The sequence below is a fragment of the Choristoneura fumiferana genome, chromosome 14 (genome assembly GCF_025370935.1).
Source record: "Choristoneura fumiferana chromosome 14, NRCan_CFum_1, whole genome shotgun sequence".
NCBI lineage: Eukaryota > Metazoa > Arthropoda > Insecta > Lepidoptera > Tortricidae > Choristoneura > Choristoneura fumiferana.
Window position 1 is genome coordinate 14,172,837 of NC_133485.1, and position 16,836 is coordinate 14,189,672.

The window sequence follows — 16,836 nt, forward strand, 5'->3', positions numbered from 1 at the left end:
CGTTTCCAACTGCTACTTCCGTTAATATGGTGGTCGCACTAAATTAGTTTAGTGCGACCTCTCACGCGTGTTAGAAAAAAAAATTTGCTCTCTCATTGTATGTGTTTGCTATTATTAAAGTCATTAGTGGACAGCAGCCTTTTCTTGCAACGACACGCTCCCAATAAATTCTACACCATTGTACAACTTCCTTTATAATTCTAGCAAACACTCAGGATTATGAAAAGTGTTCATTTTGCACGGAATTCACTGGATTCATTGCAATCCCGTATTGCAGGCATGCCAGATTGCACTTTTATTTCTTACTTGTACCTACATGTCTTCTATTCATTCGATGTTGAATGCGCATACCTCGAGATTCGTTTTTGGGTTTTATGGCAAGGGTTTTTTTAGGGGGGTTGCAACTAAGGTAGCCTGCAGTGTCGTACTGTTTACGAGCAACTGTGATGAAAAAGTACAATATTAAACTAGTAGTTTGCTAATGTCGCTCGGAATTCTAGACAGAAGAGACTTTCTTTCTCTTTCAAACAAACGAAGAAAACCGACGAGTCTCGATAGCGGCATTAACATTCAGGTTGCACTACACTGTGTAGGTACTTTAAAAGCACATCAAAAGTCCGACTACTTAAGTATAATTTGAGCTATTTATTTGGTACCGTAAAACTTTCTATAAAATGAGCGTTGTTCGTGATTAAGGAACAGTAATCAGTTTATCCGACATAGCCAAGCGAATTAGCTCGTTGAAGTGTCACTGGGCAGGCCATAGAGCACGAAGAACCGATGTCCGTTGGGACCTGGGGCAGGAAAGTCCTCAAATGGAGACCGCAGCCGCGCAGATTCTGAAGGGCTGCTACGAAATTCGAAAATTGAAGTTCGTATCTTACTGTCCCTCTCACTCTCGTATTCAATAATATAAGTGTCGGCAAGCGCAGCGTAGGACGTCGACCAACGAGATGAACGGATGATCTGAGGCCATATTGTCTATCACACTTGGAATTGCTGTTGTTTTCACCAAAGGCTTTAAATTCAGGGTTCGATTCTACTCGAATAACTAAGCTACTTTTGTTCTGTACCATTTTTAACTCGATTTAAGACGTGAGTTATCCGTTACAATATCATTTGACATGAGTGAGTCTTACGGTAGTTTCATGTTTAAAACTCCCAAGGTGTTTAATCTAATCGTTCAGTAGGTAGAGACTACATAACATCCATACTAAACTTGTTTTATAACCAGCATCCTAAGCTAGAGCGTAACTCGTAAAGATAGAACTACCCTTAAAAGCTTTTGATGGGGTGTTAGGAATTTTGGAGACGTAAACAGAAAATCTACTAATATTAAATAGATAGGTACCTAGGAACCTCTTATATAAACTTTTTGTAAAAAGTCTCTCCGTAGTGTCACCATGTATGAGTAATATTACACAATAGGCATTAAAAAAAAGTTCGAATTATATACTAAATAGAAGTCATTGATTTTTATTAAAAATAAATTAATTTAAATAAATCAAACTGATTTAATCGTACCAACTCTGGAATGCGTGGACTTAATAAAATAAAAAAGTTTGTTAAAAAGATTTTTCATGGCAACTTAAATGTTGCTGACTGTACTTTTTATCTTATGTGCTTTTATTAGCCATCCAAATTAAGCACAATATCCGTTACAAAAAAGTCAATCTGATCACAAGAAAATAAACTTGCAGATTTGACCAACATTGTACCTAAACATTGAAAGTTACTTAAATCCATCCATCCCAGCCTATATACGTCCCACTGCTGGGCACAGACCTCCTCTCAGAACAAGAGGGGAAAGTTAAATAAAAGTATAAAAAAAACCGATTACTTTCAAATACGTATAATCATGTAAACCATTAAAAAAAACAAGGGAACCACAAATAAAGAGTACAAAATCACGTTCCGCGTGATGTCATTATCTACGTCTCCCGCTATTGCATTTTGATATTGATAAGCGTACACACGAACCGACAACGGTTGTCGAATCGAGCGCGATACAAGCATGTTGGCAGCTCGCTCGCTTAAATAAAATAATGATTTAGCGTAGGCCCCAGCGGGGGTGAAGTGCGTACGCGGAGAGGGGACCCAACCCAACACGCTCGCTCGCCAGTGCCCCGCGCGCCGCGCAAGTTCTCGATCGTGTTCCCGCGCAAAAACCGCGCGAAAACAAAATGGCCGACAACGTCGTCTTCCCGCGCGTGTTGCTTAAAAGATTCATCAATTTGTACAAAGAGCAGACTTGTTTGTGGGATAAAACGTGCCAGGCGTACAAACAAAAGCAGAAAAGGCACGAGGCAGTGTCTAAACTGACTGAATTAGTACAGGAATTCGACCCGGGAGCGACTAAAGTGCATGTTTTGAGGAAGATTGAGAGCTTACGCGCATGCGTTAGGCGCGAATACAAACGGGTGCAGGATAGCCGACAGAAAGCTACGAGCCCGGATCAAGTTTATGTACCGCATCTGTGGTACTATGACATGTTTGCTTTTGTGTTTGGCGAAGATGGGACCAACTATAAGATGAAATCTGGCCATTCGCCCTCACAATCGACTCAGAATGAGGTAATAAACTGATGTTTACATAGGTGTCGTTATTCGAAGAAAAATCGCACGTAATTAAAAAAACGCGCAATATAAATCCAAACACTTATTTTAAGTACTTCTTTAGATACTTACTTTACTTTTAGGTAGGTTACTTAGACAGTTTATGAAAAATAGTACCTATGCGGCTCCAGTATTAGAATATTAATTGGTTTGATTACGAAATATGACAATCAAAAGAAGAATATTTTTAGTTCCCTGACGTATTAGCATTCTGTAAAACTGCCAAAAGTATGTAAGCTCGGTTTCAGTTTATAGTAGGTATGTCAAGAGTACTTTTGTTGCGTCTTCTGTTCACATTAAAATTTGTTTCTCATAGGTGATTGCTACTTTATTTGAATTTACTCAAATATTATAGGGAAATGTATTTTGATTTTAAGATTGCTTATCTAGGGTGTGGTTACTTTACGACTGAGTATTTATCGCCCCGGAATGTACGACAATAATGCACGACCTGAATAATCCACCTGAGGATTCCGTCATGTGTTGTTTTTACCCGACTGCGACTGCCAAAAGGAAGGGTTATGTTTTTCGAATGCATGTATACTTACAGCTACAACGAATAGGCTTTGACCTTTACTGCACATTAGTTGAACTTTGGCCTCTTGCGGTGAAAAAGTAAAAGTACCTAGATACAATTCGCGGTTAAGAAGTTACAGTCAGTTGACTAGATTTCAATAGTACTATACTTACAAGGATGTAATTTTTGTGCGGCGATGTATTTCTCCAACTTTCTTCTGAGCACGATTTCTGCGCCGTAGCGCCCGACGGACCCGTTATCTACCAGCAAGAAGTATGCGTGTCTGTTGTTCAACACAGCCAGTTTGGACCTATAAACAAAAATCCCATTAAAAATTGCTACAGGCATGAATACAAAAGTCGGAAAACGCCTTCCTGTGAATATTTGACCGTTTAGTAACTAGGTAGGTGTGTTGTGTGTGGCTGGTACCTATTCTACCGAACACGGACAACTCTACTGTGTACTCGGCCTAAAGTGGTATGGCAGTGTAGGGCAGTTAGGGCTAATTATCCCAAAAATTGAATTGGATTAGTTACGTCATTCGTTTGTTATGGAACGGTTATGAGGTCACTATAGTTTTTTTTTTATTATTTATAAAGCGCTTAGTAAAGTGCTTTATTACATTACAATCTAGCCTATCTAGGCTAATAAGCAATTTATCTTTAACTTAAACTATCTAATTAGAATTTAATCTAAGAAAATGTCCATTGGCAGTTCTTAGTTTCTTAAGGGGAAGACACTATGTTCCTGTGTTCATGAAAGCTCATCTATGTAAGTGGTCTTCAAATTTTGCAAGTACAATTTCACCAACTTCTAGTGATCGGATTGACTTTAAATATACAGATATTAAGGGCGTGCCGAGCTTTGCGTCTCCTTATCCTCCTTCACTCCCCTTCCCTATACTTATCCACATTGATTAGCTCTAAAAACCCGGTAACCCCTTAAAAATACTACATTAGTTACTAAAAACAGCTCACATACCTATATGAAAATAATTTTCTGTTAAAAATTTCATTTTTAATATAAGCTTTTTTTGCCGAATGTACTTTTTGTCGAATTTACTTGCAGTTTCATCTAAACAGCAAATCCGTACCAAATTTCATGTCGACGCCATTAACCGTTGAAGAATTCCGTCCTACGGAGACGATCCTGACAGGATCATCAAGATGCCCCTACCAGATTATTGCATATTGTCACCAAATTTACATTAGTACGCCAAGTTTTAAGTCAATCGAACCACTGGAAGTGGGTCAAATTTAGTTTCCAAGATTTGACCCAAACAAATAAATAAATAAACAAACAGGGCAAGCTAAAGAAAAGCTTGTATAAAAAACTGAAATTTTGAACAAAACCTCATTTCCGGCTAGTACTGTTTGTTTACTTTGTAGAATCACGTACAAAAACAAAACAGCGAAGCTAGTCACTAGGTAAAATGGAAAAGACCTAAACTGAAAGCGTATTTACGAAAGCGCGGACTCGCTCCAAACCTAGTAACGAGTTTACCTATTCGTTCGACAGATTCGATTAGTAGATACGCACGGCCCGCACGGGGAATGCTTTTTGGGAGCTCCGATTTAATTTGACTAACACTTCACTTTAGGCTTTACAATTAGTAAAGTCGACATAAACTTGTGAGCAAAAATATGTGAACACGAATCTATTGTTAACGGCGTAGAAGCGTGTTCAGATATTTTCGATCAAATTTTTGCTCACAAGTTTATGACTCGATTGTACTTAAACATTCCGATTCGGATTCATCATTATCATCAGCCGGAAGACGTCCACTGCTGAACAAACGCCTCCCCCTGCCCGTCTTCTGGATTTTCCCTTAGTCGCCTTCTACGACACCCAACGGGATGAAATGGGGGGGAGCTATTCTTGTCCGGAGACCCCACGGACCGATTCGGATTACGTGTACTAATTTATACATCCTTGATTTATATGACTAACTAAACACACTAACTCAGAGGCTACTAAACTGTTCGTCGCGACGCCCCGATGCGTCGTTGATCTAAATGAGCCAATCAATTTATAAGCAAGACTGTAACATCAAACGGACCCTCCGATAGTACTATTACTTATTCTGTGCCTCCGATACTAACGCCATCTGTCAAGAAACACTCATAACGGTAACTTCATAATTCGCAGGAATCCGAAGAAGATCAAGCAGAAGATGATAACTACGAGCCACTAGTGAATTACGCAGCCGAGTACAATGTAGAGACCACTATGCTTGACAACGACTCCAATAAACGGTACTTCGACGATGAGCCGAAGAAACGGTGCGAGATCGACGATGAATATGATGCTATTGGTGAGTATCAATCTACAGAATACATCAATATTTATGTACAAATATGTATAATGCATACGTATTCCCATCGGGAAAAGACTGATCTCAATCAAAATTTGACAGCACCCGAAGTATCAATCAGTTATTGTATGAATTGAGTGACATTTTGATTAGATTCACATTAACATAGAATTTACTCGTATTTCGGAAAATTGTATACTCGTAGATCCTGCTGGCGCACGGCAAAAGAATCTGTTATAGACAAAGTCGCTAGTAAAGTAACAGCAGCTAGGTAGTAACACTATAAATGCAAAAGATTGTGAGTGTGTGTTTGTTAGTTTTTCACGCTAAAATAAAACGAACGCATTGAGAACGCATTTGAACTAAATTAAGTACGCAGACAGCTGGAACTATAAAATAATACATAGGCCACTTTATTCGGATATTCCCATGGGATACAGGTACGCCTATATATAAAATTCAAAAATGTCAACTGTCGTTGTTTTTCTGTAACATAAATGAAAATCTTGACGTACTACTGTATTTAAATCGCATTACATATAGTAACTAAGTAGCAACCCAGTTGAATAATGTTAAACCGTTTTAATTAACAAGTGAAGCGCTTGTCGAATCGGTAATATAAATAACCCATAGTGCACTATCAGTATTCATTTTACTTCGCTGTAGAAAGTTATTATCAAGTTTTATGTTCAGTTTATTCTTTTATTTTATTAAAAGTATTATTCAAAAGATGATGCTCAGGGTTATTTTTTTATGAAAACAAAACACAACACTGATGCTTCATCTAGCGTGAACAAAATTCTAGCGACTTGTCCTTTCGTTGTCCTTATTAAACGTGGGATGGTAATCAGTAAATGATGTTAAACCGAACTGTCAAAACGCTCGAATATTCACCCTTTTACATCCCTATCCCGTGAGAATATTTTTTTTTTTTATTCGACTGGATGGCAAACGAGCAAGTGGTCTCCTGATGGTAAGAGATCACCACCGCCCATAAACATCTGCAACACCAGGGGTATTGCAGATGCGTTGCCAACCTAGAGGCCTAAGATGGGATACCTCAAGTGCCAGTAATTTCACCGGCTGTCTTACTCTCCACGCCGAAACAAACAGTGCACGCACTGCTGCTTCACGGCAGGATTAGCGAGCAAGATGGTGGTAGCAATCCGGGCGGACCTAAGGCAATAAGCAATGTTGTATATTTGATATTCTAGAGATTCAGCCATCTACATACCAAATTACTACATCTAAATCCGTCAACCGTTTTGGTTTGGGGAAGTAACAAACATACACTCGCAAACCCAAACGCAAAAATATCCTTATTAATCCAGGTTAAATTATTAAACTATTTGCGCGCCGAATAAATCACTCTAGCCGTAACTGCGTGATTAAGTGACAAATATCAAAACATCTTCATACATTAGAAGGATAGAAGTACAAGTAAAACACGATTGGATGAATTATTTGTTACGTCAACATCACCACCCCTGAACCCTGATGCGAGAAATAACTTGGATCGATTTTTTTTTTTATAAAAGTGAAAACACACTCGGGTCAAAAGCGTCAAAATCAAAAGTTTATTTTGCGCATTGGCTGCAAAGGATTCTTTTACAAATCTTTTTTACTCATAGTCAAAATACCACAAACGGGACTTATAACGCTAAAACACACGAGTAATATCTAAGTGTAGTTGGTAAATAAGTTAGTATTTTTAAAAACAATAATCGCTTTTTGTAAGATCATTGAGCAAGAAACCTGGGAGAAAGTTTTTTTTTGCTTCTAAAGACATGGTGACTGTTACAGTTTCTTGTACACATTATACTCGTACTTACTGCCAGGACCAGACACAAATTTAAAGATTAAGTGCTGCCAAAATTAAATCCGAGAAGATTCCAATTTAAAGCGGATCATCTGAAAATTTTGTACAAATAGATGTACTGTGGGCGTTATTACTTTGAAATTTATTTTCTACTGGGGCCTGAAGGTTGAACTTTATTTTTCACAGGCATCTTTGAAGGTTAGAGGTAGTATAAATAAACGGCACAACAAAGTGTGCATTAATATCTGATATTTCTAGGGCCGTTAGGACGTATCAGAATCTTAATTTTTGCACGCTCCGCTGTGGCAGATATGAATGCAGGTGACTATACAATTACAACTTCATCGATCGTTTTTCTTTATCACCAGGTGTGAACGTGGCAGCAAAACTACGGACGTTACCTCAAAATATGAGGATATTGGCAGAAAAATTAATCAACGACGTGTTATTCCAAGCGCAGATGCAAGGACTCAGTCCAACGACCGTCATATCAACACCGGATCCCTTTAAATAGGTTCTGTAGAAGTATACCCGGTCTACGATAACGAGTTATTACATAGGTTTCTCTTTTACACTTTTGTATGAAAATGAAAGGGACAGGTAAACGTCGGACGTAATCGTATTTGCCAGGGTCCACACAAAATCGACGCACGGAATATTGTTTTATTCGCATTCCTTGTGATATTAGTGTAAGTAATTGATAATGATAAAGTAAGTGGCTTTCCTACATATTATAGCCAAATAAAAAGGTAATTAACGTTGTCTAGTAAACCTTAATAGCGCTGATAGATCCGGTTAATCTACCTATGACCAGTAATCGTTGACACCAGAATAAACGACAATAAGTATCATGCCACTTGATAATTCATGTCGTTTTATGGAAAAATTACACGAGAGCATGAATTTTCGGGTCTTTTATTATTGTTGTACATTCTGCACCAACAAATAATCTGTCGTACATTAAACACACCCGCACTGATCAAGTAGGTCTGTACGTGACTTTTAAGATTATTGGTTCTATTTAATTCGTTGCCATAGACTGGGTATATTAAACTGTGCAACTGTCTTAATATGTCCACGATGCAAAGGAATGGTGAATGTATTTGTGACGACAATTAGACAAATAATAGAACATTAGGCATTTGTTTATTTTTGAGTAAGTATTAGAAAGCTATGTGATTATGCAAAATAAAACTTTACATTTTACACCAGTAACAGTAACGTTGAGAGTAATTTGTAAATCAAAAACTGTGTTAGATTTGTTTTTTTTTTTCTAAAGATACATAATCATGAACGTTAATTCATTGCATTCATTATAATTATTGCTACTACAGTCGTTGGATTCTTGTTTGTTATAATATAGTGGTATGCAATCTGAGGCGAACTCACTGGTAATTTCTTTGATTTCATTTCAGTTCTTGTTTTATATTCACATTCCGTTTATTGAGTTCCATTGTTCACGTAAAACTCAGGTGTTCTTGTATCGTTCGTTCGTGCAAATCAGCGAAATGGCAATATTAACCATCTACGAATTTTATTATGTTTGTAATTTTAATAAATTAATTTTAGAATACAATTACGCGTTTTATTATTACGTCTATATTCCAGCCAAGTTAGTTACATTTCTAACATATTAGTTAAGTGTGGTGTTACTTATTCATCCTTCGTTTTCTAATCTAATACGTTAATTGACTTCATTATTATCATTAGCCTGAGTCAGAACACACACACACACAACACACACACACACACACACACACACACACACACACACACACATACACACAAACTGTGTCGCCTCTTACGACATCCACGAAGAAAAATGGAGAGGTGTAATTCTAACCCGACACCACACGGGGAGGCCTGAGGCAGTAGGTCCTGGATAATAAGCATGCTGTGGTGTGCAGTGAGTCAATACCAGGTTTACTGGCTAATGATGTTAGTGTTGGTGATGCATGCTGCTTGGTTAGCAGCAGTCTACCCTAAAATTAGCCCACTAAACATGCCGCTGGGGGGCTACCACGAAAATTTCAGGTGGTAGGACCTTGTGCAAGGTCTGCCTGGATTGCTACCACCATCTTGCTCGCTAATTCTGCCGTGAAGCAGCAGTGCTTCCACTATTATGTTTCGGCGTGGAGAGTAAGACAGCCGGTGAAATTACTGGCACTTGAGGTATCCCATCTTAGGCCTCTAGGTTGGCAACGCATCTGCAATACCCTGGTGTTGCAGATGTTTATTGGCGGTGGTGATCTGTTACCATCAGGTAACCCACTTGCTCGTTTGCCATCCAGTCGAATAAAAAAAAAAGTTCGTATCGTACCGTCCCTTTCACTCTCGTATTAAATAATATTAGTGTCAGCGGGACGGCCAGATACGAAGTTAGAATTTTGCACTTCGTAGAATAGGGTCTGGTCCCATGGCTTGATTTTCAGCTCTCCTCAAATCCCTGCCCGCTGTCTACGAATATCATACTAACACCATGTTATCAACAAACAACACGCGGTGATAAATAACATCATACGCTACCTACGAATAAAATAATAAGTCAGGAAGCGTAGCTCAGAACAAACTCCACGCAAAAAGTGGCCATACAACAACTCATGATTCAAATAAGAATCATTTTCGAGGTTGCAAATAGACGTGCTTGTTGATTTGGTTAAAATTCAGAAACAAAGCAGGGATTGGTTTGCGTGCGTAATGCAATGCAAATTTTCAAGCCCCGCCTATTAGGACACGCAAGGCCCTTTTTTTAACGCAGTTACAATTCCTGATTTATTATTTATTCGTAGTACGCTACATGATCAATATCATAAATACCTTGGTGAAGCCATAGCATGATACGGCACGTCTCTCCCCCTCCCGATCAGTTCATGCGCCCCTTCCACGATCCCCCATGGTGCTATCCCGATGCTGACCACTCTTCCTGCCCTTTGGGATCTCTCTAGCTGCAAGGCGTCCCCCACTTGACGCGTGACACCTGTTATTTAAAGCAATGTAAGTATATTTTATTATTTCATCACATATTGGAATTTTAAAAGGGAAAACGGGAGATGGGACCCGTCCTTGGGGCATTAAAAAGCCCATCCCTGACGCAACTTCAGTCTTTACAGAATAACGAATGTACTTAGCTATTTAGTCTGAACAGAATCCACCAAAATCATGATGCAGAATTTATGTATATAAACTTAGAGATCATTTTCATGCTAACTATACCGGAAAGTTCTAAACTTATTTCAGGCAAAATCTAAGCTAATAAAATAAAGTTTTGCAATAAAGAGCGTTCTCTCACCCCACTATCAATTTTAGTATCCTGTTAAATTAACTTATTTTTTTCCAAATCAGAACAGTATTGCTGAGGGAGTATTCCAATATTATTCAGTTCCTCATCAACCAATTACATTTTCTGATTATTCTGTGTTCTACTTTCAATATGATTTTGAAAACAAAAGTTAATTCTCTGACTTACAAAGCATTCATTGTGATTTGTCTACTCTAAACGTATATTTGCCTAGTGATATTCGAACTGAATATATTTTATATCAATTAATAAAAACTCAATATCATTTAACTTTCCAAAATCTACTACTCACCGGTATTAGTTCCCCCTGTAAAGATCCAAGCGCCTGTGGTCTTCGCAGCTTTCAGCAGTCCCTTTCTCAGCACTTTCTTGAGTTTCGGCTGCAGATCAAAGTTAGCTTTGCCTCCTTGGATGGTGATTAGCAGCTTCGGTCGGTCCAGGGCCCACTCCCGAGTCAACAGTTGGACAATCAGCTCGGAGCGCGTATCGTGGGCGAGGCGGACATACTGGAAAGAAACTTAGTAGTAACGAAGTGGAAACCACAGCCTAACATTTACATGAACTAGAGATGGTTATGATTAATTAAGTGCTCGATAATTTATCATCATTGTCAGCCGAAAGACGTCCACGTCGCTACTACGCTGCGCTATTGTATTTGAGGCTTACGAAGTTCTAATTTCTGACTTTCAAATATAAGAAGTTCCATGTGTGAACAACCACCCAAGCAAAGACCTGTGTGTTGGTGTGGGACGTATACAGGTCAGCGACGATAAAGATGATACGGCAGTCTATTGGCTCATTGTACCTGAGCTTTGGTCGGATGCGGTCCGTGGCGGCATCCACGCCTCGCCGGCTGACGCGACGGCGATGTTTAACCCTCACTCTAATATTAAATACCCGTTACCACTTGCTGCGTTGCTGGAAGTGATCGCTCTTATGCGATAAGGTCGCCTATTGCTCACCTTGTAATTTTAATAATTTGTTTTCTGTATCGCTTACTATGTCTGGTGTACAATAAAGAGTCTTTGTATTGTATTGTATTGTATTGTATTGTACCACGACGGAGACGGCATCACGGCACGATACGAACTACTAATTTCTAACTTCAGAATATAGAGGTAAGGAGTTCCTTGTGAGAACTATAACCCACGCAGAGACGTGTGCCTAGGAGTGGAAAGCGTATACATGACAGCGTATAACCTAGCCAACACAAAGTTGGAAAACCCCCGACTTTGTCACTGCAAAGCTCAATATCTCAAAAACGGCTGAGCCGATTTTTATAAAACATATCTGAGAACCATCGCTAGAAAACCTGCTTTTAAATAAAAAATACCTCATTCAAATCGGTCTACCCGTTTAAGAGACAGACACACAGATACACATAGCGGACAAACTTATAACACCCCTCTTTTTGCGTCGGGGGTTAAAAAGGTGATACGGCAGTCTAATGGTTCATTGTACCTGGGCTTTGGTAGGATGCGGTCCGCCCTGGAACTCGACGGTGCCGTATGCGTCGGTGGGCGCCGGCTGCGTGTGCCGCGCCGGCATCCACGCCTCGCCGGCTGACGCGACGGCGATGTTCGCGCCGTGCGCTGTTTTGCTGAGGCCGCACCAGCATCTGTAAAAAGAAGATTGTTAAACACAGAGAACTGATAAAGCGGAATTTAAATGTCACACGAGCTAAGAGCCGTAATTAATAGAACATTGTGTCACGAGGGCGGTAAATAAGGAATTACGAACAAGTGTCTATTAGAAGCCCAAAGTCGAAGATTGGGCTTTAATGAGTCGACGCTCGTAATTCCAGTACCGCCCGTGCGACATACAAAGTTTTTCATCATCATCACATTTGCGAGTAAAATTGTATTATAATAGAAGAGCCGATAGAATAAGGAACACTGAACTGCGCGCAAAAACCCGAATTGTTGATGTGGGGACGAAAACCGCCAAACTCAAGTGGGACTGGGCAGGACATGTCTGCCGGATGCATCCGGATCGTTGGGCCAAAATCACCACTGATTGGGTTCCAAGCGACGGGCACCGGAGCAGAGGTAGGCCTAAAAGAAGGTGGCGGGACGATTTGGAGCGATTCCAGCCGGACTGGCAACATTTTGCTGAAGCCAGAGACGAGTGGAAGGAGAAAGGGGAGGCCTTTGCCCAGCAGTGGGACACTATATAGGCTATTAAAAAAAATAGAAGATTATTTTTACAAAAATTGCCGATACCGCTGACGCGGCTCGCGTTTGTTTGTTGACATTTCTGTGCTGCTTGCTTGATTAATTTTAAGAATGAAATCAGACGAGCGTAATTTTTTGAGTAGTGACTCGAGCATCTTCGGCCGCGCAATTTTTGTTCCATCTTGCTCGCTAATCCTGCCGTGAAGCAGCAGTGCTTGCACTGTTGTGTTTCGGTGTGGAGAGTAAGACAGCCGGAAAAAACAGAAATTACTGGCACTTGAGGTATCCCATCTTAGGCCTCTAGGTTGGCAACGCATCTGCAATCCCCCTGGTATTGCAGGTGTCTATGGGCGGTGGTGATCTCTTACCATCAGGAGACCCACTTGCTCGTTTGCCTTCCAGTCAAATAAAAAAAAAATACAAATGTCCCATTGTGTACCAGTGGTGAAGCGTCCATAGAATCCTATTCCCATCGGCATGCCCAATAACCTTATCAACAAAAAGTTGGAAAACCCCCGACTTTGTCACTTCAAAGTTTAATATCTATAAACGGCTGAACCGATTTTGATAAAACATGTCTAAGAACCATTGCTAGAAAACCTGCTTTCAATTGAAAAAAAAACCGCATTCAAATCGGTCCACCCGTTTAAGAGCTACGGTGCCTCAGACAGACAGACACATACACAGACATACAGACACACGCACACTTTTTAGTTGTCTTTTTTGGCAGAGTTTTTTGTCGGCGTTTTTGAGTCGCCGTGTTGCACTAACTGGATTTTTGTATAAAACCGAATGCAGCGGAAATTACGCGAACAACAATACAGACTAAGGGTTCCCTAGGACTCGCTGGTCAGACTCCAGGACAGATAAAACTGATGTATACTTTGCTGTTACTTTCATCAACCGTCTATTCTTGTCTTTAGGCTCCGTTTCCACCAGAGATGTGCTGTGCGAGGATACGTAAGTTAAGCGTTTCTATTGGTTCATGAAAAACGCATTCGTCGCAACAACATCCCCGCACATCTTTGTTGGAAACGTAGCCTTAACGTGAGGCCATTCTAATAACATCTTTAGTACGCAAATATACACGTTTTAAAATCTCCTGCACAATAACGATTAGTTCCAAGCGATTGCGCTCATAATTCAATTTGCATTTCTCCTTGAAAACTTTCTAGAATGAATGCAAGTATAATTTTAGCTCAAGCAAATTGCTGAAGAAGGTTTGCAAAACTTTAGCCTCCAATTTCAAAGGGAAGCAAGAAAGCAGTAAAGTTAGAGCATAAAGTATCGATGTTTTGAAATATCGATGTTTTTCATTATTATTACTATGTTACTATTATTTTTTCTGTGTGAATTCCAGAGTGGGGTCAGTTTGATAAGTACATTTCAGATACAGGTCGATCCACAAGCGCAGGCACAAATAAATTTAATGAGTGAAAGATAGTCTATGTGTGCCTCACAAAATGATTAAAACTTATATGTAGATTGATCCAATAAGTGATAATAGTGTTGCTAACCAATCTCATCTCATAATCGCACACATCCAGTATTATATAAAGCGCTTAATTGTTGAATTTCACCTACTTCTAGAAATTGCTTTGACTAGAAAATTGAAACGAATGTCTAATTTGAATGATGATGCAAGTATATTTAATCAAACCTAATAACATAACTTTTTTTGATGTTAAATATATTATTAAATTCAAAAATATATTTATCTTATCTTGATTGGGTTCGATCTCAATTACACATTTCTGCGTCCCCGCTATCGATAATAGGTACCCATAAAAATTATGATTCACAGATATCGACATTTCCTTACGCCTAGCCCATCCCTACAGCAAGCTACCTGACACCTTCAGTGCTAATTGCCATCCCCTGAAAAGGGTCAGACGGCGAATAAAAACGGTGATAGGGTTTACGAGATTTTGAGGATAAAAACGTCTCGTCTCTCTAACAAATGTACTCAAAGGAAACGTTTAGAAGATACTGTGTGTATTAAAAATAAATGCATGTGACATGAAGATTTCTTACTAGGGTAAGATAAATTTGAAAATAATTATTCATTTACAAATTGTAACAAAAATATTTACAGATTTTTCCAATTTCTTTATGTGTTTAATCTAGATGTACAGATTAAGAAAAAGAAACATTTCTCTTCACTACTTTGGAGCCACCCTGTACTATAACAGAAATTTATTAATTTCAGCTTAATAATTCATAATTAAATTAATTCAGGTTTAACCAAAGATAAAATTAAATTATAATTGCTCAATAGATTACAATGACATTTATGTTGGATTTACCTTTACAAACGAAAGAAGTCCGCGAAGTCAGTCCACAATTTGTCAAAGTTATCAGTAAACATACTAGAAAATAGATAGGTACTAAATATCTCCTATTATCCTACTTATTTTGAAGTTGGCTGAAACAAAAGCAACTGCGAATTAGATGCTCTTAGAGGCAAGTAAGAGAACCCTTCCAATAAAGAGGCAATCAATAACAGACCTTATCAATTTCAAATCGGCTCAGGATGCTAAGAGAAATATTAATTGAGAAATAATAATTAATTTGGAGACCATAACGAAACGTTTGGATAATATTTAACTTTGCAGAAAATGAGATTATTTATCTTTGATACTCTAACCTAACTATAACGTTGTGTAAGGATGTACAGTCGAATAAATTAGACAAAACCTTTGTGCTACTAATGTCATGTTGACATGTCATACATTTGTCAAGGAAATCATAGTGAAATTGATAGTAAAAAGGTTCCAGGTTCCCTGGGTCAAGATTCAATAATTTGTTCGACTGTACGTGTATACATCCTTATAGTTTTTTTTTTTATTCAACTGGATGGCAAACGAGCAAGTGGGTCTCCTGATGATAAGAGATCACCACCGCCCATAGACACCTGCAACACCAGGGGGATTGCAGATGCGTTGCCAACCTAGAGGCCTAAGATGGGATACCTCAAGTGCCAGTAATTTCACCGGCTGTCTTACTCTCCACGCCGAAACACAACAGTGCAAGCACTGCTGCTTCACGGCAGGATTAGCGAGCAAGATGGTGGTAGCAATCCGGGCGGACCTTGCACAAGGTCCTACCACCTGCATAAGGATTTAAGGCATTTCAAGATAATTTCCTTTTAGTTCCAAAAAGTTAAAACCAGATCATCCGAAAACTTTTAATCAACCAACTTCATACCTTTTCAGATAAAAATACACAAATACAAAATACAATACAATACAATACAAAGACTCTTTATTGACCACCAGACATAGTAAGCGATACAGAAAACAGATACACAGAAAAAAATATTACAAGGTGAGCAATAGGCTGCCTAAATGCGGCAAAATGTGTTCTCTAGATATTTTTTTACGCTTTGAACTCAAACAATGCTTTTATTTTCCATTTTTAGGGTTCATAGCCAAAGCTGTAATTTTGCGTAGGTATTGTTATACCTGTTCGCTAAGATCACTTTCAGATTTAGGAATCCGTCTTCAAAATATTAAGCTTCAAAGTGCTAATTTTTGGTAGAGTCAAAATGTCCCCAGCCCTGCCCTACAGGCTAAATAGTAATAGTACCTAGTATATGAAACGAATTAAAAAGGAAAACTATCATATCATAAGAAGGCTTTACAAGTTAAGGAGTAATAAACGCGAACTAAATTTAATAGGTATTGAACATATCATATGTTAGTACGGTCGGTTCCCTAACTTATAGGTATCCACTTTTTCATACTAGTTGCATAGAAAAGTGGATACTTACGTTAGTGCACCGCCTGTACAGAACCCTCCACTGCGCGCGGCTTGACCGTTTTTCCATGTCAATCCTTTTACAGACGCATAGGTACTTATTTTTCTCCGTCCCAAGAGTTTCGAGTGCCTATAGCGTATCAATAAAAACGCACTTAATTCCAGAAAGCTCGCTATCACCGCCAGTCGATCCATCATGCCAAAGGTAAAGTACCCGTCACCCGAGACAAGGCAACCGATTTGTACCAGAAGGTTCTAAATATTTATCTTGCAAGAATTTCGTTACTACGCTCCGGTTTCGCTCTCAATTTTGTTAGTCCTTTGTTAGGATTCCATGCTC

General features: G+C 39.0%; 2 protein-coding genes across 25 annotated transcripts in view; one reads left to right on the forward strand and one right to left on the reverse strand.

Annotated features, from left to right (window-relative positions):
- Positions 1–16,836, reverse strand: part of Trpm (transient receptor potential cation channel, subfamily M) — a 343,650-nt gene that overhangs the window by 75,556 nt on the left and 251,258 nt on the right. For all 24 annotated transcript variants that reach the window (XM_074097916.1, XM_074097932.1, XM_074097921.1 and 21 more), the window contains 4 exons: positions 12,025–12,181; positions 10,856–11,069; positions 10,083–10,242; positions 3,306–3,442 (listed from right to left, as the gene is read on the reverse strand). In XM_074097916.1, the coding sequence (XP_073954017.1) occupies positions 3,306–3,442; positions 10,083–10,242; positions 10,856–11,069; positions 12,025–12,181 (668 nt within the window). The remainder of the gene's footprint in view (positions 1–3,305; positions 3,443–10,082; positions 10,243–10,855; positions 11,070–12,024; positions 12,182–16,836) is intronic.
- Positions 2,105–8,817, forward strand: LOC141435260 (uncharacterized). Its single transcript, XM_074097942.1, has 3 exons — positions 2,105–2,573; positions 5,281–5,446; positions 7,634–8,817. Exons 1-3 carry the CDS (start codon positions 2,184–2,186, stop codon positions 7,777–7,779), a joined length of 702 nt encoding a protein of 233 aa, XP_073954043.1. The 5' UTR covers positions 2,105–2,183; the 3' UTR covers positions 7,780–8,817.